The 25060-nt window shown below is 40.8% G+C and overlaps 2 protein-coding genes across 2 annotated transcripts in view; one reads left to right on the forward strand and one right to left on the reverse strand.

Annotated features, from left to right (window-relative positions):
* Nucleotides 1-1730: 1730 nt before the first annotated feature.
* LOC125903302 (myelin and lymphocyte protein-like) lies at nt 1731-8907 on the forward strand. Its single transcript, XM_049600135.1, has 4 exons — nt 1731-1929; nt 7121-7288; nt 7392-7514; nt 8082-8907. Exons 1-4 carry the CDS (start codon nt 1837-1839, stop codon nt 8154-8156), a joined length of 459 nt encoding a protein of 152 aa, XP_049456092.1. The 5' UTR covers nt 1731-1836; the 3' UTR covers nt 8157-8907.
* Nucleotides 8908-9191: 284 nt separating this feature from the next.
* mrps5 (mitochondrial ribosomal protein S5) overlaps nt 9192-25060 on the reverse strand; it is a 37875-nt gene continuing 22006 nt past the window's right edge. The window contains exons 7-12 of the mRNA XM_049600130.1: nt 18228-18318; nt 17213-17259; nt 16840-16897; nt 11771-11833; nt 10727-10863; nt 9192-10476 (exon numbers count right to left, since the gene is read on the reverse strand). Of these exons, the coding sequence (XP_049456087.1) occupies nt 10252-10476; nt 10727-10863; nt 11771-11833; nt 16840-16897; nt 17213-17259; nt 18228-18318 (621 nt within the window). The 3' untranslated portion in view covers nt 9192-10251. The remainder of the gene's footprint in view (nt 10477-10726; nt 10864-11770; nt 11834-16839; nt 16898-17212; nt 17260-18227; nt 18319-25060) is intronic.

Here is a 25060-nt window from a genome sequence, read left to right on the forward strand (position 1 = left end):
TCTGTGTTTGAGATGGGAGTGGGCGGCGGGAGGTCCGAGGCTTCCAGCGAGGGGAGAAGGAGAAATATAACAAAATAAGATAAAATAGGAAAACTTGTCTCCCTCTTTTATTTTATTTTCACCGTTTAATCAAGGCGGAGGCAGGCGGCGGAAGGTCCGAGGGTTCTACGGCACTAGTTCCAGCGAGGGGAGAGGTAGAAACAAACAGCCAATGTGTGTGTGTTGTCTCAGAGCAATCGCCCCTGATCCCTAACCATGACCTCTTTGCTCTAATCCTAACCGCCTCCAACCTCAATTTGTCACTGAGACGAATACAAACTAATCACAGCACACAGTGGGATCCATGATAACTCGCTGTAGGGATGGGTGTAAATAGGAAAAAAGCTGTGGTGTGACTATTCTCCCCCAGGCAAACACTGACAGCAGAATTTTCAGGTTACTCGTCTTGAGTGCTGCAACTATCACATATCAGCTAAAAAGTTTTATAGCAGCTTCACAATTACAAAAAACTGTATCATGTTAATATTAAAAACCACCATTCCTCATGAAAATCATTTGTCGTTTCCACAAACCCAGTATTACCCAAATATTGGTATTGTATGTTTCTGCAAACCTTGAATACTTTACATTTAAACAATTTCATACGTATTATAGCAACATTTCTGAAGTGACGTAATATTTAAGATGGCTTTGTCATTGGGATGGATGGCGTGTGACCTAAGTGGCATCCTAAAAACTTTGCAAGACCAACAAACAACAAAAATGCTTATGATTTAGTCATTGCTGTGTTACCATCGGCTTTTCAGGCTCCAAACGTAGGTGTTTTGTAGTGATGTGTTGACACACAGCAACTTTTACTGAGACATTGCTGCTTTTCTATCTGGGATTGTGCCCCCAAAACCAGATACTTTAAGCCAAAACATAAACTTTTTTATAACCATAATGTGTGGAAATGTTAAGTTTCAATGTATCTTCTATAGTAATGTGCAAACGTAATGTATCCATGGTTTGCAAAAACATATAATGTCTCCTCTTTTTTTCTGGCGATTGGGCTGTCATGATGCACATTTGTCTGGAAATTAGCCTGATTTGTTACGTTATGTTTGGAAAAATCCGAAATCTTAAAATTTAAAGTAGCATGTATTGATTTTTTTGTCAATAAAGGGAGTGAACAAAAACAAAAACCAAAACAATGAGCTGAAAGATGCTAAAACGCAGGGTCAGACACCACCAGGGTCTGTGGGTTTGAGTGATTTAATTCACGTTATACATAATCATTAGATGCACTGCTAACATAAAAATATTGATTAGTGTCGCTTTGAAGTAAATGTGTGTGTCTGTGAGGTTGACATGGTTGAAATGAAACGTCTTCACCCATAAAACCATTCATGAGCATCTATATAATGAGAAGAAACTCCTGTGTTCAATACAAACAGAGGCTGCAGGCACTGAGCGAACACAGCGTAAGGGTCATAAAGTCAGACCTCAAAACTCACTGAGCTGTTTCTTCGCTCAGCAGCAACAATAAAGCTATTTCAGCTGCGTGGGTTTCACTGTGGCCCCGGGACACAAAATTCCTCCTCTGGTTGTTTCAAAATCCTTTCACAGGTCAGCAGCTCACATGAAGCAGCAGGCAGCCTATAGGTGCTGTCAGATGAAGGGTGTGTCTGGTTTGTGCCAGTGAGAGGAGCTGCTGTGGGACGGGAGCAGAACGGGTTTGTCTGCTACCTTAGCTTCCCTATAAGGGTCAGTCACACCTGCTGCTGCTCCGTTACTTCAGAGGAGAGGGCAGGACGCTCGCTGTTGACTCAGAACCGGGAGAAGCAACAGGCAGAGATGGCTGCAACTACTGCTCAGCCTATGGGGAGCCTGCCCAGCGGTCTGGGGATATGCACCACGGCCCCGGATATATTTTACCTGCCTGAACTGGTGAGTGCAGACAGAGGACGGAGTAGCTGACCTTGAAGGCAGCTATGAAAGGAGTCTTTTCACCAAGGATCAGTTTTTGTTTCCCTTTTTTTCTAGAATAAACTAATTTGACTTTAGAGTATTTTAAACACAACAAATATTAAAAGAAATTATCATGAATTTCATCGCTATAGATCTCAAAAGTTCTTACAAAATGATGCATATAATACATTAAATTAATACAAATTAAAATCAGGTTAAGTGACAAAAGGCACATGCATGCTGTTGTGGCCTCAGTTGTGCATTTTACAGTCATCACATAAATAAAATGTGTGATATTTTTAAAATGGGTGCACATTATAATATGAATTCCTCTGCTGCAGCTCATGCCTGTATGACGTGATAACTTCACAACCTAATTTAGATGCCAGCCTCCAAAAAAACACCAGAATTTGTTTTAATTTTCTGGTGGCAAATCTCAAAATAAATATAATAGTTGAAGATTGATTTTGAACTTTTTAAATAAAAGTGCAAAAATGTGCATTTTGGTGATACAGGAGATGAAATATCCTCCTCACACGGGAGGAGCACCTTCCTCCGTCTTCTCACATCTCACGTTTCGCTCATATTGTATTTGTGCTACTAATCTAAGGAAGAATGCGGTCAGCTCTTCTTCTCCCTGAATGATGACAAAAGATAGAAACTGCTCATGTGACAGATGGAAACATGACTGCACTGCAGCAGGTGTTAGTGTCACTGTCTGATGATTATACCCACATGTATTAGAGTGTTTATTTTAGCTTTTATTTATCAAGGGAAGGGTAGTACCATGATACTAATACCCGTCTTTATCGAGCCGTGCTTCCACTCAGAGCTGCAGGGAGACTCATCTGCACACTCAGTAATGTGCATCTGCATCTGTGAAGTGCATACAGAGTTGCTTAAGAGCAACTTGACAGTTTACCAATATTCTCCTTTGACAGTTTAAGTCCCTCAGTTGCCTAGAGGAAAGAAAAATTCAAAATAAGATCCATGCCCAGCTCATTTCTGCTAGACATAACTGAGCTCAATTTAATTGTCAGTATGAGATTTTGACAATTTTCCCCATACTTATTATATTCATCTCCCGAGAAATACCCTTCTTCCTGTCTCAGCTCGATCCTAATTCCTCACTGCACTTATCTTTGTCTGAAACAATCAGCCTTTGAGATAACAGCAAGACTTATAAATGAGCCTGCACAGTTTCAGAAATTTGTCTCAGGGCTAGTATTCAAGTCTTTGTATTTTATCTGTTCTCAGAGTTGAGAAACCTCTGAGAAGCCTGTGAGCACAGCAAAATAACTCCTGTTCATTTACTCTTTTGCTCCTTATTCCTCCTGATGTAGACAGATCAGAATTCATTGATCTACAAATAAGAAGATAATTTATTTCTGACCATTATGAGCAGCAAAATGTTCTTCTGTGTGATCTGCCTGTAAAACTCTAAATTGCAATACATAAAGAAAACTCTATCTGACACTACAATGAAGTTCACCTGTTTGTAATGCAGGTGATATTACATTAACTACATTAACTGTCATCAAATGTGATTTTTCCAGAAATAAATAGGGGAAAAAAATGAAATAATTTCACCCTAATGACAGAATTTTGTCTCGAGAAATCAAGACATGAGCACTAAATCATCAGATTAACTGTAGATTGCATTGATTTGATGCTAAATTCAGCAACTGTACAGTATTTTCCGCACTTTTGACGTTTATTTGTGACCACGACCACCAGTAGTTCTCTGATCCACAAAACTGGGCTCTAAACATTTAACCCTATCAGAGGTCTTATTGCTTTTTTCCTCTCTTTTATGTGCCTGAAGTCGTCGGCTAATCAAAGCTGATTCAGTGCACCTGTGTTGAGTGTTTGAGTTTCTAATCAGCATCGTTTTGGTGACTTGCAGGGCAAAACCCAGAGGAAAAGTTTTGCTGCTGACAGTCTTTTTATTGTCTCATCAGAAATAAATCAGCTTCTTATTTGGAGATCACTGAACTCTGATCTGTTCCTCCTGAACTCTACCTTCAGAGAAATAAGGAGGAAAAAGAATAAATCAGTAGAGGTTCTTTAGCTGTGCTCGTAGGCTTCTCAACTCTGAAAACTGATAAAATACACCAGTGGTTCCCAACTGGTGGGTCCTGGTCCAAAAGTGGGTGGTTGTGGGGCAATTCTGAATGGTCCACAAGTGACTCACACACAGTCAAGTGTGTAAAAAAACGCCCTTTATCTTTAATTACAGTGAATTTCTGGCACAGAGTTTTTATTTTGAAGTGCCGTTTCCTGCTGTAGAGAGACATAACAGAGACATATTTTAACCTGTGTGGACCTTGAATTAATGACTAAGGAGAAATCTGAGACTTGAATTTGATCACTGAGAGAAATTTCTGAAATTGTGCAGTCTCATTTGTCAATCAATCGGCCAGTCAAGCCTTCTTTTGGATCTTACTCTCATCTCGAGAGCTTATTATTTCAAACAAATAAGGAGCACTGTAGTGAGAGAGGAAAACGCGCATTTTAAGATCTTAAATTATCAGACTTATCAGAGGAAGGAGATTTCTCAGGAGCTGAAATTAGGAAGTATAAGAGAATGTTTAAAATCTCACATTGACGTTATACTGAGCTCAGTCACGTCTCGGAGAAATAGGCTCCACAAAGAAGAGAACTCATTTGAATTTTCCTTTCCTCTGGGAGCACAGCCCAGCCCGTCACAGCACATTGAAATAAAGTCACTGAAATGCAGTTATATCTAAAAGGCCAGATGTATTTTGTTTTACAAATCACTATTTGAATGCTCATTAGAACGCAAGTGTACCGTAAACATGTGATACATTTGGTGAGAGTGAAATGCCATGACCTTTTTATTTTGAATAAATATTTGTTTAGGCCTCAAGAGGGGTGCACACCTTTTATTTCATCATATCAACCTATAGATTAAACATTTCATGAAGTTCTGTCACAGCAAACAGAACCGCACGTAGCAAGAGGTCAGTGTCTTGACTTTGCTTTAATTCAAAACTGAGAATTAAAAAGAAAAGTTTTAAAGTAGCTTGGTTTATTATATTTATTATATTGTGGTTATTTTTTGGTGTGCGGCGGTGAAACGTGAAACTGTTCTGGCACCTTTAAAATGAGTCTGACAGAGGAGTGTTGACGAAATCCTGTCACCATGCAGCACAAGGCAACGATGACGTCATCTGGACATACTGTTATGTTTGCAGCAGTTGATTCTGTACCGAGGCTGGGTCAACAGTCATTAAATCAGGCATGACTTGTGGTTACATTGACACAAAGCCTTCTCAAAGATGAAGCTGCGTTCAGATTAAGATGTGCGTTCACTTTAAGACGCCCACAGCATCAGCCAGGTTGTGTGACACAATGCAACACTATGAATTCCAGAGAGTTTCGACTACACGGATGTGGTTAACGCGCTATCAAAAATAACCCGGCAAACTAAACACTGCCCATCCTGTATTCAGAGATATATAGAAAGTAAAGAGAAGTGTTTGTTCAGTCAACACTGAGACACATGTGGTTGTGATCCTGCTGATTTGTTATGTGCAGACTGTTTTTCATGCAAATTCTTGACCTTTCATTTATTTATGGGTTTGATCCACTTCAGATTTGAGCTTTTGTACACTTTCGCCTGTTGTTTGTCAGTTTAGTTTCCCAGCTCATACTGTAGCTCGAGCTCTTGCCTTTAATGGCACTACAATTTTGTTTTTTGACATTATTATTTGACCCATGTGTTGCTGTGTAAATCTCATAGCAGCCGTGTAATGTTTAATCAACAACACAGATGGCCTATCAAGCACTGTCCAGGCCAAAATAATGGCAGTGAAGGATGGCTTAACAGCAAGAGGAGCCAACACTCGGATCAGTTATCATGACAGAAAAACAGGTTTTTAACAGAATCTGATCCTCACTCAGGAACAGTCTCATGTCACACTTCATCGATTCACAACCTCACAGGCTTCCTTATGCTGTGTCGGTACCTAAAGCTACTTCTACATTGTTATTTCCAAGGGTGGTTTTAATAGAGAAACTAAAAGGGGTCATATCTTAGACTGAGAGCCAATTAAACTAAAAAAGAAGATACAGTATGAAAATATGCATGTAGGTCACAGGTCATTTTGGTTAAAAAAGCCCACTCAAGGAGCAGAAACTAAGAGTATCAAAACATATTGCTGCTGGTGGTAGGATTTCACATCTTCAGGGAATTACACCACTGCAAAAAGTCTGTGTTTGAAGGATATATCCAGGATGTCAAACTGACTCAGCAGCAACAACAGGTTAAAAAGACAAAGATAATTAGAAGCTAAAGCCGAACTATAGGCTACAGATCACAGTGTAAAAGTGAACCACCACATCACTGCTGATCGCCACACAAGACAATGAATATAAAGGGAAATTTTGCTGATACTAAACCAGCTGTGTGGCATCACAGTGTGTGCAGATGAACCGTGTTTCAGTAGCTAGCTAGCTAACCCTACACTTTTCAGGGTTTGATTTTGGTTTCAGAACAGGGAAGAAACGTATATCTTTTTCCAACCTCTCCAGGTAACGAGTATCATCAATACACGACATGCGGGACGTAGCGAAGGGTCAAGTGCTCACCTCGTGTAAAGCTGAATTTGTGGCGAAAACTCCACGGCAAATCTCTGACCTCGCTGAGTTGAGATGCCCTGGTGCGCTACTACTCATCAGTGCCTAAAACTCTTCATGCCGAAGTGATTAAATACTAAAGTTTTAGCAATTTGCATGTGTTTGGGAAGTGCTGAGCGTAGGACTGGAAAAATTAGACTTATTGCACCAGTTTTGAGAGTTTGTAAATGTTTTTTGTTGGGGCGGCAGTAGCCACAGTAGATTTACAACTTTGGTGGCACTCACTGCACACACATGTTCTTTTATCTTAACAGATAATCTGAAATAACGTATCTTAACTTCTAATCATACTAGCAGCATGACATTCATGGTGCCCAGAGGATAAATCCTTCTGATTGTTCATCTAGTGCCACCATACGGTTTGACTCGACCCATATTAGATGTACTGCCATGAAATTTGGTACAGACGCTCAAGTACAACCCAATAATCCTAGTTTAAGGTCACTATAGCACAAACATTACAAAAATCACAATACCATCTGTCCACCCATTCCCTCCATCTTTGCAGGTGTTTGGTGGTCTGGTGTGGATCCTGGTGGCGTCGACCCACGTGGACCCGCCGAACCCTCTGGGCTGGGTGATGTTTGTCTCTGTGTTCTGCTTCGTCTTGACTTTCCTCTGGATGATCATCTTCGCTGCTGGAGGTCATAAGAACAGTTCTGGCTGGGCCGCTGCTGTAAGACCTGAGAGAAAGAAAGAATGACACAGGGTTTAAAATAAAAAGAAAGAGTGACGAGCTATGGCCATGGTGTAATAATATTTAATCTGTCTGTGTCCAGGACTTTGCTTACCACGGCCTGGCAGCGTTCTTCTACCTCAGTGCCGGGGTGGATTTGGCTTTCATCACCATGACGAAGAAAGGAGGCATATTAAAAATCTACCAGATTGACATTGCTGCTGTGGTGAGAACTGATTTCATGACAGAGTATCAACAATTTGCACATTATTTACTGATAAACACCAGTATGTTTACATCACTGGAGCTAATTAACTGTTTGATTTATTCTTTCTTGATATGAAGCTGCAGCTAGCAGCCACTTAGCTTAGCTTAGCTTAGGGCAAAGACTGGAAACAGGGGAAACAGTCAGCCTCCCATCAGCATCTCTAAAGCCCACTAACACATTATATCTTACATGTTTAATCCCCAGAAAAAAACAAAGATCATGACTCTGAGCTTTGGAGATGTTGTGAAGCAGATTTTGTAACCGTGAACAGATCCAGGACAGCTGTTTCCCTATTTCCAGTGTTTGTGCTAAGCTAACTTCAACTTCTTTAAATTCATGGTAGAGTTACAGGAGTGGCATCAGTCTTCTCATTTAACTCCCAGGAACACAGCGACAAAGTGTATCTCTCCAAAAGTGTGCAAAGCAAAACAGCAAAATACAAAACCTCATCCTCCTCACATCACACAGTGATCCTAAAATAAAGTAGATTTAATTCTTTGTTCTGTGTTCACTTGTGTGTCTCAGGTGTTTGCCTTCGTGGCCACGCTCCTCTACTTCCTCCACGCCATCCTCTCCTCCATCCGATGGAAGAACTTCTGAAGAGCGATGCTGAATCGCAGACTCGTGTGTCCAAGAAGTCCTGTGCATCGTGTGTGTATGTGTGCGTGAAAGTGGTCGGATTCATAATGAAGGTTTTAGGCCCCATTTTGGGACATTAAATAATGTTTAGTGACGCACTATAAAACATTGAAACATGCAGAAAAAAGTGCATAATGAAGCAAATTGAGTTTTAAGTGAGGCAAAATTATAAAGTAGGTAAAACTACAGTTATTTTGTTTTGTTCAGTGTAAGAAATGTTTTTAACCACATATCAATTTGAGCCACTCATCATTTATCACCTAAGTCGTATTTATTAGACTTTTTATAAAACCATGGGATATGGTTGAATGTTATTACTGCAGGCTGAGTTTCCATAGAGGTACTGGTCTGTGGGCAGAACTGACTAGCTGTTTCTCCCATTTCCAATCTTACATAAATGAAGTTTAAAACCTTTTTGTTAGCTTTATTACACGGCATATTCTGACACAGTTGTCTCTTGCTGCAATCGGAGCCGACTCTCTTCCCTTTGTCATCTGTGATCAGACTGACAGACGTTTGTTTCAGTTACAGAACTAAAGAGTAACTTGAAAAATACGTCTTTGATTTTCAGATTTTCTTTTTTATCAACTGCCAATTATTTCTTTGTCATATAGATTTAATGCCAACCAATCGTCAGTACTTAAAGGATGGTGAAGTGTATTTTTTAGCTTGACGGCAGAAATTTGTATAGTTTGCCATTTTTGTATTCTTGAAATTAAAAAAATATATATAGCTAAAAACATGATTGTGTCCTTCTTTTATTTGCTGTTATTTGTATGAATTATTTTTATTTTTTAATAACCAGTGTGGAAGTCCAGTCACACATGTAAAAATCCGTACATCTTTGAGGCACCACTGTGAGGTTAAAGTTTTCATTCACCCAGTAAAATATCTCAACATTAACTGGATTAGCACACAATTTTGTCATTAGTGGAAAAACTATTCATATATAATAATAATAATAATAATAATAATAATACTAATAAAAGACTGATACATGGACGGCAAGTATCTACTTTTAATCATCATTCATTTTTGCAAATACACATTTTGATACAACTTTTGATACTAGAATACTAAAAATCAATTGCTTTCTCGGTCCACTAGATGGTGCTGATGTGTTTTTCCAGGTGAGGTCAGCGGAGGTCTCAGTCAGCGGCATTTGGCAGGAAGAGAAAGAGATTGGAAACGCATCGTCACAAGACATTTTTTAACACAGAAGGAAAGGAGGACTCGGATATGCGAAACAATTTGCAAGCAGTGTCATTTGAGAATAAAATACTCTGGAAATACTACGAACATGAGGGCTCACCTCACCCCACCGTCCAGAGATAGTGTTAGCCGCTGACGGCCAGGCTAACGTTTAACCCACTACGTCAAATAATCAACTAACACTGGACACATTTATCTCGACAAAACTCCCATAAAACTCTGAGATCTAACACAGTCCATCACCTACTTCATGTGCAAAGATCTGCGTCCATACAGCATTGTTGTTGCTGGTCAGAGAAAGGTCACATTTGCTAAATAAAGCTGCATTATTTTCATGATCTAATGTGTAGACCTCCTGTCAGACGTTATTACTTTATAGATACAACATGCTTCAGAGACACAGAGGTGAGTATTAGCCTACACATGTTTATGCAGATGCATATTTTATTGCATTAATACATAATATATTTTGCAACAATTCCAAGTGGATGATAGATTTTCTTTTACAGTTACAAAGGAAACATCGATATCGAAGACATTAACAGTTTAGTGACACTGCTGGCTGTAACTGGGTGTATCTGGAGTAATATGTTTTCAAATGGGATGTCTTCAGTTTGACAAACTGTAACTTCAGTCCTCTGTTGACAAAACGATCACACTCCACTATATTTAGATTTACTGACCAAAGCTGACACTCTGCTTGAGAACAAATGTTCCTATTCTTCACATATTTTCAGCTCTTCTTGGCAGAGCCAAAAATCAGACCCCCCATCTGACAATCGCGGCCTCCATCAGTCACATCATCTGTCTTGTGGTCAGACTGAATCATCGGCCCAGTCCCACACTACCAGATGGTGCGTTTGACATCCGCCCAGATCGAGCGTCTGGTTCCCTGTGCGGCCTGAACGTCGTCCCAGTGCAGACGGGTGTTGGGGATCTCATCTTCAGGCTCCGGGTCCGGTTGTGCCCCGTCTTTGGGACTCGCCACCACGATGGGCAGCGGGCCTTGCTGCGACTGAAACTCAACGACATGGAGCTTCTTCTTGTCGGCCAGCTTCTGGTGGACTTCCTGCAGAGTGGAAGAAGAAGTAGAAGATGTAAGTGACGAGACAAATGACACTTCTCTCAACTCAGACGGACAACTTCTGCAATGTTTGGGCCTGATGACGGAGAGCGGAACAGAGAGAAAGTAATAAACACATGTATAAATATTAGAGATGATGGCACCTTTCTGATTTCATTCTCTGCTTTCCCTTTAAGAGAGCTGTGTGTTCCCATTAGTAACTAAGAACCCTCCCAAACTGCCTACATGACTTCACCTGATTGGCTAATCCAGTGAAGAGGGCCCTGGTGATGTTGAGGAGATTGACAGATCCTTCTACTTTGCAGTACAAGTCCTGGATGCCGATCAGCTTGCACAGAGTGATGACCGCTCGGTGGCAGTGCAGACCATAACCTGCAGACACAGAGAGAGAGAGAGTCAACACAAACATGCACACGCTGATGTCACCATGATCTAGCTCAGCACACGTACAGTCTTCTATCATGGCAGATGTAATTTTACACTATTGATTTTATGTGATTATCTGGAAATGTTCCACATGCAGCAGGAGAGCAGTACCTTAATATGAACGGCATGGCAAAGTGACAGGCGACACATTTTGGTAATGCTGTTTCATAGCTGGTGCTAGAATGGATGGTTTGGGGCGAGGATGGATGCTCGGCTGTGATTTTTGCTGTAAACTCTTCATATGTTTTGTTTGTAAAAATCTGGGGTTTTAGCAGGGCGGGAGAAGCATCCATAGCGACTGGGAGGAGATCCAGGGCCTGCACAGCATGTTGAAAGCTCCACATTCAGGGGTACGTGGACACTGGAGAGCAGACGACAGTGGGCACTGAGCTGTGGGCTTGAAGCCCGCAGACCTTGCACCCTCCCTCTGGTTCTCCAACATGCTCTCCGGGCCCTGGCTCTCCTCTTTCCCACTATGACTACTTTTCCAGGCCTGCTAAAGCCTCCAGCATGTTCCACAGGCCCTGGCTTGACTCTCAGCTGCCTGGATTCATCGCACCGCCTGTTAGCAGCTTCCAGCGAGCCCCACTGACCCAGGCTGTGCTCTGCTTCTCTGCTGGAGAACCAGAGGGAGGGCAGGAGGTCGGCTTGGTTTGTGCCCATGGCCCAGGGCCCTATGTGGGCTTTCCTCCAGTTTCCACATACCCCTGGATGTAACGCATCCCTCCCTCATCCATTCTAGCATCAACCATTATCCAGAAAAAAGAGACAATGTTCGATGTCCATCAGGTTTATCAACATTAAGCTTAACCTCCATCCTACAAACTAAATGCTTAATGAAATGAATACATACCCTCATTTTGTTTCTTCATGCGGAGCGTCGTCCTCTTGAACTTGGAGTTGATGTCATGGTAAACTGATGGAGAGAAAAACAACTGAGTTACACTCTCTGGATGCAGACTATAAAAAGGGAGGAAACAATACAGCCACACATTAGTCCGCAGTTCTCATTATTTTCACGTGTTTTGTGCCATTTCCAAGTGAAGGCGCTTGTGTTTTTTTATGCATCTTTTCCCCTGTTCTCCCTCAGGTCTTGTGTTTCTCTACCTGCCCACCAGATGTCCTTCCACATGCCAGCATCTCCTGCTGACTGCAGCAGCTGTGGCTGATTAGTTATTCAGACACACAGTCCCTGAGCGGGGGCTCGGTGCTGCTGAACAAAGCCTTAGAAAACTGTACAGCTCTGTAGCTCGAGGTTAAAATCTTGTTCCTGTGTCACATCACTTCTGAAACACCACTCAGGCTGCTGTCCCTGCATCCTCTGCACATCCAGCTGGAATTTAACACACTTTATAAATTAGGTTTTGTACTTGGATGCTGCAACAACAGAATATGTGAGTTATGGGTGGAGGGACGAGAAGAAGAGAAGACGGATGAGATGCAGTAAAAGTAGAAAATTTGGTGCTCAGAGGACACGTCCTGCTGGGTGAAGAAATCTAAAATGCAGAAACTAAATGTCAAACACACACACACACACACACACACACACACACACACACACAGACACACACACACAGACAGACGCACCGCACAGGGAGCTGAACATTTGCTGAGGCTGCAGGAGGTCCAGGTTCATTTAGAACAGTGTGTGTGTCTTCTGTGTGATGTGTGACTCAAAGATCCAAACAGCGACAAAGTCAAAGCAGATAGAAAAAAAAAGGCGAAGTCCTCCATGAAAGACGCTCCTTTGTCTCCCAGTAATTGCAAGTTTTTCGAACTCAAACACTCAATTTAAAGTCTGCCCTGACTTAAAGCTGCAGTTGCTAACTTTTCTTAAAAATTACTTTTTGTTATAGTTGAAACTGTCCTGACATGACACAGATGATCTGTGAAAAACATCATGTTCATCTACCTCCTCGTAGTGCTTCTAATGGCGTTACCTTGTGAATAAAAGCAGAAGCAAACTTTCTCATTTTACAGCTAAACAGTACACTAAAACATGTTTCTGAAAACATATGAGGAGAGAAATCGGTAATACAGTACCTGAATCTTGATCATGTTTGATCAGCGCTGCCTAATTTGACAATCTGGCTGCAGTTCATGAGCAGTTACTAACATAATTGACAGCTGCATCAAAGACTGCTTGGCCCTGATTTGTTGTTTTTGGTGAGCTGTGCAGGATTCGAGCAAATGTCTTTCAGGCCCAGACACACAAAACCGACTTCAGAGAACTAGCAGCGACAAAAAACCCCTGCTACATTGCCTCATGCTGCCGTGTCTTGGCCAGAAAATTGCACATGAACACACTGGAAAGACTTCAACCACTGGCCAACCAGCATGTATGTTCTGCACCTGCGTGAGAGGAAATCACTCTCCACACCAGCAAACGGCGGCAGTCTGTAATCCTCACACAAAAATGGAAACTGGAGAACCATCTTGATGCTAGTTAGCCAGTTAGCACCTCAACAACACAATGCAATGTTAAAAGAACGGAGCATATTTACGGTGTGCCAGTGAACAATAACAAACCATCACAGATGTTTCTGCTACACAGCTCAATGACTAAAGAAAAATAATCTTACCTTGTGTAGCAAGTTTGTTTTGGTCTCACTCCCTTTCGACTTTAGCTCTTTGTTTACCTTCCTCACTTCCAATTCTCTTCTAGTGAGCTGAACTGCCAATCACAGTGATTCAACATGCCGCAGTGACAAGGGCCACAGACACTCACTGACAGCCCGACAATGAGCAACAGCCAACCATCGGTTCGGTGTGTCAAGCCCTTCAGAAGCACGAGTGGGAGCAAATGTGTAGGTTTTGCTGCAACAGGTTACAACAGGGGAGACACACATGAAACATGATGTTTGGGGGTGCTCTGCCAGAATATTTTGAGTGTGAAACACCTAATTTCTTGCATTCTTGTGAATTTTTATGCACCAATTTGCACATTTTCAGCATAATTCCATGGTGTAAATGTCCCCTGCATCTGCAATGAAAACTACTCCTATGAGTAGGAGGAGGTACCTTATCTTTTCCAACAGGTATCTATCTCGTGCGTCTATGTCAATGTAGTGTCAGCTTAAGCAAATATGACAAAAAGTTAATTTCATAAAAGTTACCAACTGCATTCTTAAAGCTGAACCCAAAGGACTGTAAGTTGTTTCTCTGATTGTTCCCCAGTCTTGATTTCTTCCAGCAAAAAATGGAAAATGTCCAAAACAGAAACAATTAAACACAGTGCCAAATTCAAATTTATTCAAATTCCCCTTCGGCGTTGTATTGTCCATCCATTTCATCTGAACACAAGTCACATGAATATTCACACAGCATCCCAGGGTCCTGGGAGGGCGGGAATACTGGTGCCAACAGCAACAACTGGAAGGTCAGTGGAGTGGTTTGTTTTTCCACCAAAACAAAACGTTAAGCGGCCAAGTTGGGGGGACATCCAGATGTTGGACTTCCCAATCAACACATTGACATGGCTTAACATTCAGGAAGAAAAACTGTTAATCACATGGTGGACCAAATCCAAAATCTGGACCACCAGCAAAACTTGGCCTGCAGGCAATCTGGCCACTGGGTATGTTTTTAGATATCTTACTAACTGTCAAACAGATGGGCTGAAAACTGCACAACTTCGCTGGTAAAGGTGACGATGACTTCAGAGAGTGAGCAACAAAGGTGATGAAAATGATCTAAAAGCTATCTGATGTACGTGTCACATTTAATTTGGTATCCATGGAAAGGTTGTCTTTCTTAAAAAAAAAGACGAAGAAGTAAACAACCGATCACATGACGGCTGGGTCAGGATGCAGATGGTGACACAGTGAGAGCTGGCATGTGGAAGGATCCGCATATCTTTTTCTATGAACCTGCAAAAATTAAATATATCACAGTTTGGAGCTCAAACTGGGTGGAAATGTCGCACCGCACACACAGACACACACACACACACACACCCTTCTTGTCTGGTCTTAGGCCAAAGCAGGAAACTAACTTTCTCCTCTGGTGGGCGCGGCGGAGGCTGATGACTCACGCACATTAATCTTTCTGGCTTTGCTCTCCAGCAGCAGCACAAGGAGCCAAATGGCATTTTACAATAAGAAAGTACAAGCGGTGCATTTTAACTCTCGTACCTTTATCACAAATGCATTTTTTACATTAAGTCTCCTGTATGAGTGCGAGCAGGGGAGAGTGCTGGACAAGAGGGGCGAAGGAAAGAGCAGGAGGAGTGGAAGAGATGAAGGAGAGGACAAGGATGTGGAGTGACAGGTGTGAAGTCGGGAAAGCTTCTGCAGTAAAGTCCCATTCATCTTCTCTCGTCGTCAGTGTTGTGTGACTCACAGTCGGAGCACTTCTACAGCTTGGATCAGCATGAAACTGAATCATCAGCACAAATGGCAATCAGCTGTGTAAGAAAACATCTGCTTCTTTGAGAAAAAGTCGAAGGTGAAAGACTGTGTGCATAAACATGACAGAGGAGGAGGAAACTATGACTCCCAGGGCGCATTTCATTAATAAGCATCCAATCACTGAGCTTAAAATTGTGTTATGTACACCGCTAACAGCAAGTGGAAGATGATCATGTTGAGAAGATGATATTTAAAAGCTGTCATATGCCAGACTGGATGACGAAACATGACTTGTCAGAAAGAAGTTAAAACAACCACAGACTGTATAAAAAGGGGAGGTGTAGCCAGTGTGACCACACCCATTGGTTTGTGGACTGCAGCTTTGAAGCCTTTTGAATTTGGGCATTTTGGCCATCTTGTTGTTTGGGGTCAGAAGTGACCATATTTGGGTGAAAGGGTTGAGCTGGGGAGGATATGCATTGCTATGCCTGTAGGGTTGGGTATTGCCACCATTTTCCTGAATTGATTCGATTTTGATTCACAAGGTCCTGATTCGATTTGATTTCTGATTTCCGATATCGATTCGACTGGGGATATTTCAGTTACAATACCAATGTTTTCTAGTGTGTGAAAGAGATTCTCAGAGAACAAGAAATTATTTTTTAAAAAGAATAAATTCACAACAGGATTAAAACTGAATATTTTATGACTAAATGTTGTTTCTAGAGCAGCAACAGTGATGTTAAAGCAGCAAAGTCACTATATAAACTTAACTCACTTCTCTGTCTCCACTGCATCATCTCTACTCCGTCTTTGTGTGTGTTTCTGTGTGTAAAAGTGGCGCAGCAGTGCCAACACACAGCATGACAATAAGTTACACCAAAACTTAAACAAGTAAACTCGCAATTACAGATAAAAAAACCCGTAACGTCGGAGCTTCTCAATATTACAGTCATCAATAATTCAGCGCCATGGCCCGTTCACTAGCAGCGATATTAAAGGGGTTAAAGCTTCACAAATTCATGGGGAAAAGCGTTTATTAAGAGATGAATCTTTTATGAATCTATGTCAGGTCATTCAAATGAAGATCATTTTGTATCGGATGAATTGGATATTTTAACCGAGCCTCAACAGGGACGTGTCAATCATCAGGTAACCACACACTCAAGCACACCCCAGCTTTATCGTCTATTTTACTCTGCATGGGGACATAGTTTACAAAATGCACATCATGCTGTTATGGAGAAGACTTGAACCTATTGAGTGAGACCATAACTCATTAGGAGGTCATAAATCAGGTGAAAAGTAGGGTTATTTTCTCAAAGACTTCTATATAATCAGACTTCTTTTTCCACGCAGTGAAGACACTCCCTTGTGAGAAAAGGGAAAAGAAATGCAGGTTTAAAGCACTTCTTCATTGGCTTTACTTTGAAGACCCAAAGGCTACGCTGCATCTCTTACACAGTCTGTTGCCACAATATAAACTCATAGGATTGTTACATTATTCAGGAGAGTCCCATGTCTGTGCGTTTAGGAATGTTAAACGATATAAAAAAGAAAAACCTGTACTTACTTGTCTTGTTGTTGTATCGTTCTATGTAGTACAGGTAGTGCATCGCTCTGTTCTTGGCCTGCAGATCACAGAAACACACACACAGGGTGTCAACTGTTGAAATCACCAGGGAAAACATCTACTCTGGGGGACAGTCTGAGGATATCTCAACCTAAATGCACCTTAATGTGGGATATTTTTTTAAAGTCCAAATAATGTTTCCACTCATAATAAAGTCCACTGACAATATAGTTCTGGTCAAATTATTCAGTTAAGCAGGTTTTACTCATTAACTCAACTCTATTTAAATCTAAAACACAAGCATTAGGAATTACACTTATTGGGGATATTTACACAAAAACTGACTTATATAAAAATAACTTTGTGGTCTTACCTTCCTCAGAGCTGTGTTTCTGTCTGCTGCTTTAGCCACCGCAAAACCTGGTGGAGGGAGGAGAAACATTTTAGTGATGCTGCCAGTTTAACCCACATTTAAATGTATTTAAATACAGACTATGAGCCTACATGAAAACTGTAACATGGTGAGATTTTAAACAAAGCAAACAAAGCAAACATTTCCTCTGCATTTTTAAAAATTTATTTTCACTTCTGAAGAGCTTGAGAACTGTCAAAAACATTTCCTGCACTTCTCCATATCTACATACAACACAGAGTTATTTCTCAACCTTTGCAAACATCCTGAAACTGTCAAAATATTGTTTTGTTCTGTGTTTTTAGAAACTTTTTAGAAAGTGTTTTTCCATTATCAGTCTCACATGACCAGACCTATACACTGTGCCAGCACTGGAGATAGGTCTTGCTGGACCATCGTAATTCCTCATTTTGGGGAATAATCTAAGGGTAAATGTTAGGTGGTGCTTAGCCCAGGATGCAGTGACGGTGCCCTTGGCAAAATAGTATTGAGAGGGAGCTTGTTTTGGTGGAGAGGCAAATGCGAACACCACAACATTAAAAGACATTTTAGCGTGTAGGTAGCAGGCTCGGAAGTTGTTGTTTCACACTGGAACTGCAACGATTAGTTATTTAATCAATGAGCGGATCAAAAGAAAATTAATTACCAATTATTTTTGACAGTTGATAAATGGTTCTACTCATTTTTCAAGCAAAAATGTCAAACATTTGCTGGTTTTAGCTCCTTAAATGTGAGAATGTGCTGCTTGTCTTTGTCATTTATGAAGGTAAATGAAGAATCTTTGGGTTTTGGACTGTTGGTTGGAAAAATAAAGTGATCTGAGGACATCACTTTGGACTCTGGAAAACTGTGATGAGCATTTTTAACCATCTGAGATAGGCAGCCAATGACAGGCTTCATGGCCACAGTCACCATCCTGTGAGCCTGACGACTCCAACAGCGGCGATCTAGGTTTAAGTTTCAGAGTGTGCCAAACCTGCGGCTCCATTGCCGTTTCCCACGGCGACCAGACAGCTCACGGACCTCTTCCTGCCCTCCTTGGCTGTCATGTTGAACACACTCTTCACCTACAAAACAACAGTAAATACACAATAAACAAGACGGCGCTCACAGTGTACACATTAATACCACCCTCTATGTGTGTGTGTGTGTGTGTGTGTGTGTGTGTGTGTGTGTGTGTGTGAAGTGTTGCACAACAACACATTGAATTACCAAACACACACATGTTCTCACCGGTATTGGTCATTATTAGGGGTGTAACGACATTGATGTGGAATGATGTATTGATTCAGTGATCAGTGATCCAATATTATTAACACTGATACATATCCACATCTTTAAGATATGCTTTTATTGTGAAATTCCCATAGGAAGTGTGCAAGCAGTCAAGAAAGAGACAATTCAGGGGCCTGAAATCAATATGAGATGATATCAGTGTCATTATCAATCCAGGCTCCTGATCAAAAGAAATGTAATCACCAACTATTTTGAAAGTCAATTAATAGTTTCATTGATTTTTCAAGCAAAAATGTCAAACATTTGCAGGTTATAGCTTCTTAAATGTGAGAATCTGCTGTTTTTCTTTGTCTTTCATGATGGTAAATGAAAAATCTTTGGGTTCTGAACTGTTGGTTGGACAAACGAAGCAAGTTAAAGACATGATTTTGGGCTTTGGAAGATTGTGATGAGCATTTTTTTTGGACATTTTCACAAATTTCCAGGCTCCTGAATTGACAGTAATGATTATACGGATACTGTTTCCCATCTCAGACTTTGTGACAATGTCAAATAGCATGTCGTTGTCCAAAGAATCCAAGAATTTTCAGTTCATCACCACGCTTTCAAAATGTCATTCCTCTTTGACCGTGTGCAGTTTTTATTTTCTGCTCCAGTCAGGCCGATGAAGTTACTGAACCATCTCTAAAACATCTGCAGATTTAACACCACCACAGACCGTTAAGGCATCTCTCAGTGTGTGTGTGTGTGTGTGTGTGTGTGTGTGTGTGTGTGTTGCCAACTGGACCAGAACGCCTGTCCAGATTTAAGTGGCTTTCATCGACCTGTTAGTAAACAGAGCAAACAGTCATCTATCACATACACACATACACTCGGCGCCCTGTTCCCCCCACCTCGAGCAACCAGGCAGACTGATCAACTATCTGCAATATGACTGTGAAAACAGCAGGGGGTAGCATTGACACACCACAGAGAGGAGGACGAGCGCAGAGGGAGGGTAAGTGATCAGGAAAAGGAGGAAAGATGAGGTTGGAGCTGAGCAGACAGGAGACAGAGGGGGCAAAGGAGGAGACATAAAAGGTCAAACTGAAGAACGGGGCAGGACGGAGAGGAGAGAGGGAAACAGAAGAAGGAATTCACATGAGACACAGGGAGAAAACAAGAAGTAAGAAATTAGAGGAAAGTGGTGGAGGGAGGAGAAGAGAAAGGTGAGAGAAAAGGAAAGGAAACAAGAATTTATTGCCTCTTTAGACATGAATTAATTTAGATGTGAAAATGAAAGGAAACAAGAACAGGAAAGAAAAACAAAGAGGAGAAGCAGCACAGAGAACAACACAGGAATAAAAAGGAGAAGAGCAGGACAGGGTGACACAGCAGAGCAGCAGACAGTGAAAGGCCTCTGTCTGTTGTGAATCACAAACAGTGTGTGTGTGTGTGTGTGTGTGTGTGTTTGATTGAGGGAGGAGATATGTGTGTGCAGTGCGTGTACATGTGTGTGTGAAAGAGAAAAGATAACAGATGAACAAAATGAGCTAACAAATAAACAAAAAAATATGAAGAATTATTACACACACACACACACACGCACGCACGCACGCACGCACGCACGCACGCACGCACGCACGCAGTAAGATGAGTAGAAAGTTTCTGTTGCTAAGACATAATTTCAGCACAAAAACAGAGTGAGTGGAACTGTAGCTGAGCGTCACCCTGATACATAAAACAAACCAATCATACTCGTGTTAATTAAGCAGAGTTAATTAAGATAATTAAAGTACTGATTAGAAGATATTTTAATGCTGTACTTCTCTTCACCTACTGTGTTATGAATAAATACTCCAATTTCATTGTTGTTTTAAGCAATACTTCAAGTACTCATTTCATATTCAGAAGTCCCAAAAATGATAAAAATCTAAATCAAAATTAAAAAGCGCACTTAAGCGGCTACAGTTACTGATATTATATATGTGTGGTTTTCATCTTTTATGGCCATAAAAGACAGGGGTGGCAGCTTCCTCTGTTACCGTGTTAAATGGGCAGATAATATCGTCTCATATCGATGGCAGGCCCCTAAATCGCTTCCAATCGAAATTGTATCAAGGCAGACTTTGTAATATCGGCAAATATCATACTGTTTTCCAAAGACTGGCTATAATATTGTATCGGGATGAAACACCCCTATTAAATCCATTAGCACTCATTCAGTCATATTAGTGACTGTAAGTCCAACATTTATTCTCCTTTTAGCTCTGTTTTGGTCTCTACCAACTCCTGAGGGAAATATCTCTTTAGCTTCTGACATGGTTTACAACCAACACTTTTCCCATTACACATTACATTAATTGGTCATATAAAAAGATTAATTAGTGCAGCTCGAAATGAATACTTTACCCTCCACATGACTGTTTGTGCATCAATTACTCACACCGTGTTTCATTGAATTCAAGAAGACTGTGGAACTGTGTTTTTGTCGGATGCCTCCACAGTGAACAAAGTATCCACAAACTGAGAACATTCTTAATTAACTGAAGTCATGGGGGTCTACGTTTAACAGCAGTGAAACTATATCAAAACATCTGTGCACAAACTCTCACACAACTCGTGCAGCTCTTTCTGACAGGGTACTGAACGGAAAGTGAGACTTATCAAAGCCAGACTCCACTGACAAGACAGTAATTTTACCTTGCTGAACACCGCAGCTGCTGGTCTCATCAGTTAGTATAGTGAATGTATGGTGTTCGTGACTTGACATAAACTTGTCGTCCTGATGTGACTTCAGCTAAATGATCTGACATGATTCTGGCCAAATTTGGTTATGTGAGGGGAAGAAATTGTCCTCATAGCTGGCTGTTTCAACAGCACGAAAACAGCAGCTTAAGTGACAGGAAACCTCTTTTAATGTGTAATGGAGAGCTGTAGGTGTGTCAACTGTCAGGCTTGTTGTCAGACACTATCTAATGTCATGATGTACTAATTCTTTGGCGTTTTCGCGAGTAAACCCTCAAATGTCCAATCCTGTGTTTTGAGTCTCTTTATCCGACAACATAATTGGCAACGGCATTAGTTTGTCTGTGATACCATGTGACTTTTGGTTAGTTTGGATACATCAAGTCGCACAATAACACAAACTAACTGATGGAGGCAGTGGCAGACCAACAGGTCCTGTATTCAGTAAGGTAAAATTACCATTTTTGTCAATGGAGTCTGGCTTTGAAGAGATCATAGATAAGTTTCACTGTAAGTTCAGTACCCTGTTGTAAAGTGCTGCTTGTTTGGGTAGTACTGAGCATACGACTGGATAAATAAGATTCAGATTATACTGCACGAGTTGTGTGAGAGTTTGTAAACGGATGTTTTGACATAGTTTTGTTGACTCCTTTTACTTAAATTCATTGACAATTTTCTCTGTTTTATGGATTCTTCATTTGCTGTCGAGGCATCGGAGAAAAACAAAGTTTACTTCACAAATTTGACATAACACGAGATGAGTAACTGATATAGTCTCGCCACCAGACAATCAGAGATCTCCGCCTTCTGATAGTCTGGGGACAATCCTTTCTAAAGTGTGTTTAACACACCGGAGAAAACGGCTGGCAACAAAGCAACGCCTCTTGCATTTTTGAAAAGGACACGCCCTCCCGGAAATGTGCGCTCCTCCTTTTCTCGTCCGCAAGGAAACAAACACACAGAGAGCTTGAAAATGGATGCCGAGAGATTTAACTCTGTTTTTATCAAACGTGTGCTCAGTCCACAAGATTGTGGAAATGAAGGACTTACAGCGACTTTGATTGAAACTTTTAATGCAGTTGGACTATGTTTACGAGCACAAGAGTTCAGCGAGCCACCGAAGGACCGCCCTGCAGATTTACTATTGGTTCTGCAACGCAGGGAATTTTTTTAAACTCTGAAATTGTATCCGCCCATCTAAACACAAAATCAGGGAGAAAGTCATCAGTCTTTAGTTAAGCAAAGGGTCTAAAGACTGACTTGTGAGTCTATAATTGATATACAAATGGTCATTTGGGGAGTAAAGTACTCTTTTAAGTATACAATAGCTAAATTATCTGCAGTCTGTAGTGACTATCTAATGTGAGTCGATAAAGGAGCTCTGCATGTCTTCGTGAAGGTGTGTGTTGTTGCTGAAACTGAGTCAGAGATGCCACCTCAACACTGTGGTTTACATCTCTGCTGTGCCTGTTGGAGCTGTGTTGGTCTAACTTTGCTGTGGTTGTGTGGTGGTGGGTGGGTTTTGTTTTCTGTTTTGTCGATCACGACAAAAAAACTTAAAATACTGTGGTTATTTCCGCAGCTGCAGCTTGTGGTGGTGTTGTACTGACTTCAGCTCCATTGTAAGGTGGTGTTATAACACCATTCCCCCGACAGCACATGCATAATTCTACACAAACACAGGATTATGTAGTCTATATTTACACTTAGGAAGACAAGTGGTAATAAATTCAACAATATACATTATTCAATATTTATTTATTCTGTAGAAAAGATATGAAAGCAAACATGACTTTTATTACTTTTATGCCTTGCAGCTCATAATATGAGTGTTTGTGTAAAAGACGAGGGGAAAATAAGTAAGAGAAGTGAATGAATAAAGGAAAAATAACTGCGTGAGAAACTGAATGGACAAAAAGAGACAGAGCGAGAGGATTTAAATAAAAAGAAAAAATCCCTTTATACAAGTACTCAAAGGCAGTGTTGAAGTCAAGACCACCTAAACTGAGACCAAGCCATGAGCGAGACCAGAGTGTATCGAAAGATAGTCGAAGACGTGATCGGTGATAAAATGTGGAGGATGCAAACAAGACACTCTTCAAATTGATCTGAAAGATCCACACTCCCATAAATACACACAGAAAAAAAAATTAAGATTCCTCTTTTATCGCCAGATAAACAGTTCGTGTGTCAGGGGTCGACCGATGGTTTTACAGGGCAGATATCGATACTGATTATTGGTAGTTAATGAGAATGATAACCGATATTTGGAACAGATATGCATTCACAATAAAAAATGAAAATCTTTCTGTCAAAATTAAAAATTTGGAATATAATAAACTTACTATACCAACACAAAACTTTGTTTGCAAATATTTAATTAACTGAAACTTTCAACATCATCACCAACAAATTCTCAGCAACTATTTTTTATATAATTAAAATCTAAAATTTAAAAAACAGATAAAGAAAAATAGCTTCCTGAGGGAAAGTAAAAATGAATAAAACTAGAGTAAATATAATAGATCCTTTCAACATCATAATACAACAAAAGCACAGAAAGCTCCTAGAAGCATCTCTTATAAAGAGACCCCAAAAATTCTAATAAAAAGCTGAATAAAATTAGCAGCAGGACAGCCAAATTCTCTGTGTTCACCAGCATAAACGTTGAGAGCACGCCTCTGTTCCAGGACTGAGATACATCATTAGCTTTCGCTTCATACATAATTCCATTAACGGTCATTATAGTGAATGCTGCAGGGTAACGTTATCACTGCAACAAAGTTCATTATTCTGGCATTTTCAGCGGTGAAACTGGGAAACTGGGCAGGTTTGTCATTACAGAAATAGCTTGCTGGATTGTGGTGTTTTTGCAACTTCAGTGTGGAAGACTGTAGTGTTTTTAACTTTGGATATATCTGCTGCCTTCGAAACTCAGTGCTGTCAACTCAACTGGAGTCTTTCCCTGTTGCCACTGATGTCGTCTCTCTGTCTGTATGTCAATGACACCAAGGCTGCAGTGTTGATTGGCTATTACTTGTGTAACATCAAGCCAATCAGACAGTACTATGGGCGGGACATTGGTGAAAGAGTGATGAGTGAAAACAGACCAGAGGGAGATCATTAAAATAAAACGCTGATACAGATACTCCGCAAAATGCCAAATATCAGCCCCAATAATCGGCCAGGCTGATAATCTCTCTACCCCTTACGTGTATACAGATAAGCATACCTTGAGAAATGTCTTCAGAAATAATCAAAAGGCATTGCAGAGGTGAATTTTATGTACAGGAATTTACTCTCTATAAGCAAACAAATACCAACAAACATTAAGGAGCTAAAATCAACTGAACATCTCATTCAACCCTTCTTCTTTGCACAGGAAATTTAGTGATGTCCTTGCAGCTGTGGTTTTGAAATACAATCCTGACTCCTCTTTCTCAGACACTGAGACGAGACAAGAGTGAAAATGTGGCCCAGTCCCAGACCAAGAGACAGAGACCTTCAAAAAGTGATCTTGAGACCAGTGTCAAGACCAAAACCAGTCAACAGTTACACTGATCCCTCCGTCATCTCCTGTGAACAAAACATCTCCCAAAGCCAATTTACAGCTGAATATCTCCCTACTGTTTGATAATGGGCATGTTTAACTCTGAGGGGAGCTGCAGGAACTTTCTTCTTTCTAGTTGTACAGGATATTTACCTGACCATGCACATCCTTGTTTTTGACAGAAAAACAAATGTCTTCACCTAAAACCCCACAAAAATAAACATGCTAATGTCTCATGCTGTAAACAAAAAGGGCCGACCCACCCTGTGATATCAGATCCAGGTGTTTTAAGTGTC

The sequence above is a fragment of the Epinephelus fuscoguttatus genome, linkage group LG16 (genome assembly GCF_011397635.1).
Source record: "Epinephelus fuscoguttatus linkage group LG16, E.fuscoguttatus.final_Chr_v1".
In the NCBI taxonomy this organism is placed as follows: Eukaryota; Metazoa; Chordata; class Actinopteri; order Perciformes; family Serranidae; genus Epinephelus; species Epinephelus fuscoguttatus.

Coding starts and splice junctions, on each gene's coding strand:
- LOC125903302 (XM_049600135.1), top strand. CDS start 1,837: ATGGCTGCAACTACTGCTCAGCCTATGGGGAGCCTGCCCAGCGGTCTG. Junction 7,289..7,391: donor GTTCTGGCTGGGCCGCTGCT/GTAAGACCTGAG, acceptor GTCTGTGTCCAG/GACTTTGCTTACCACGGCCT. Junction 7,515..8,081: donor AGATTGACATTGCTGCTGTG/GTGAGAACTGAT, acceptor TGTGTGTCTCAG/GTGTTTGCCTTCGTGGCCAC.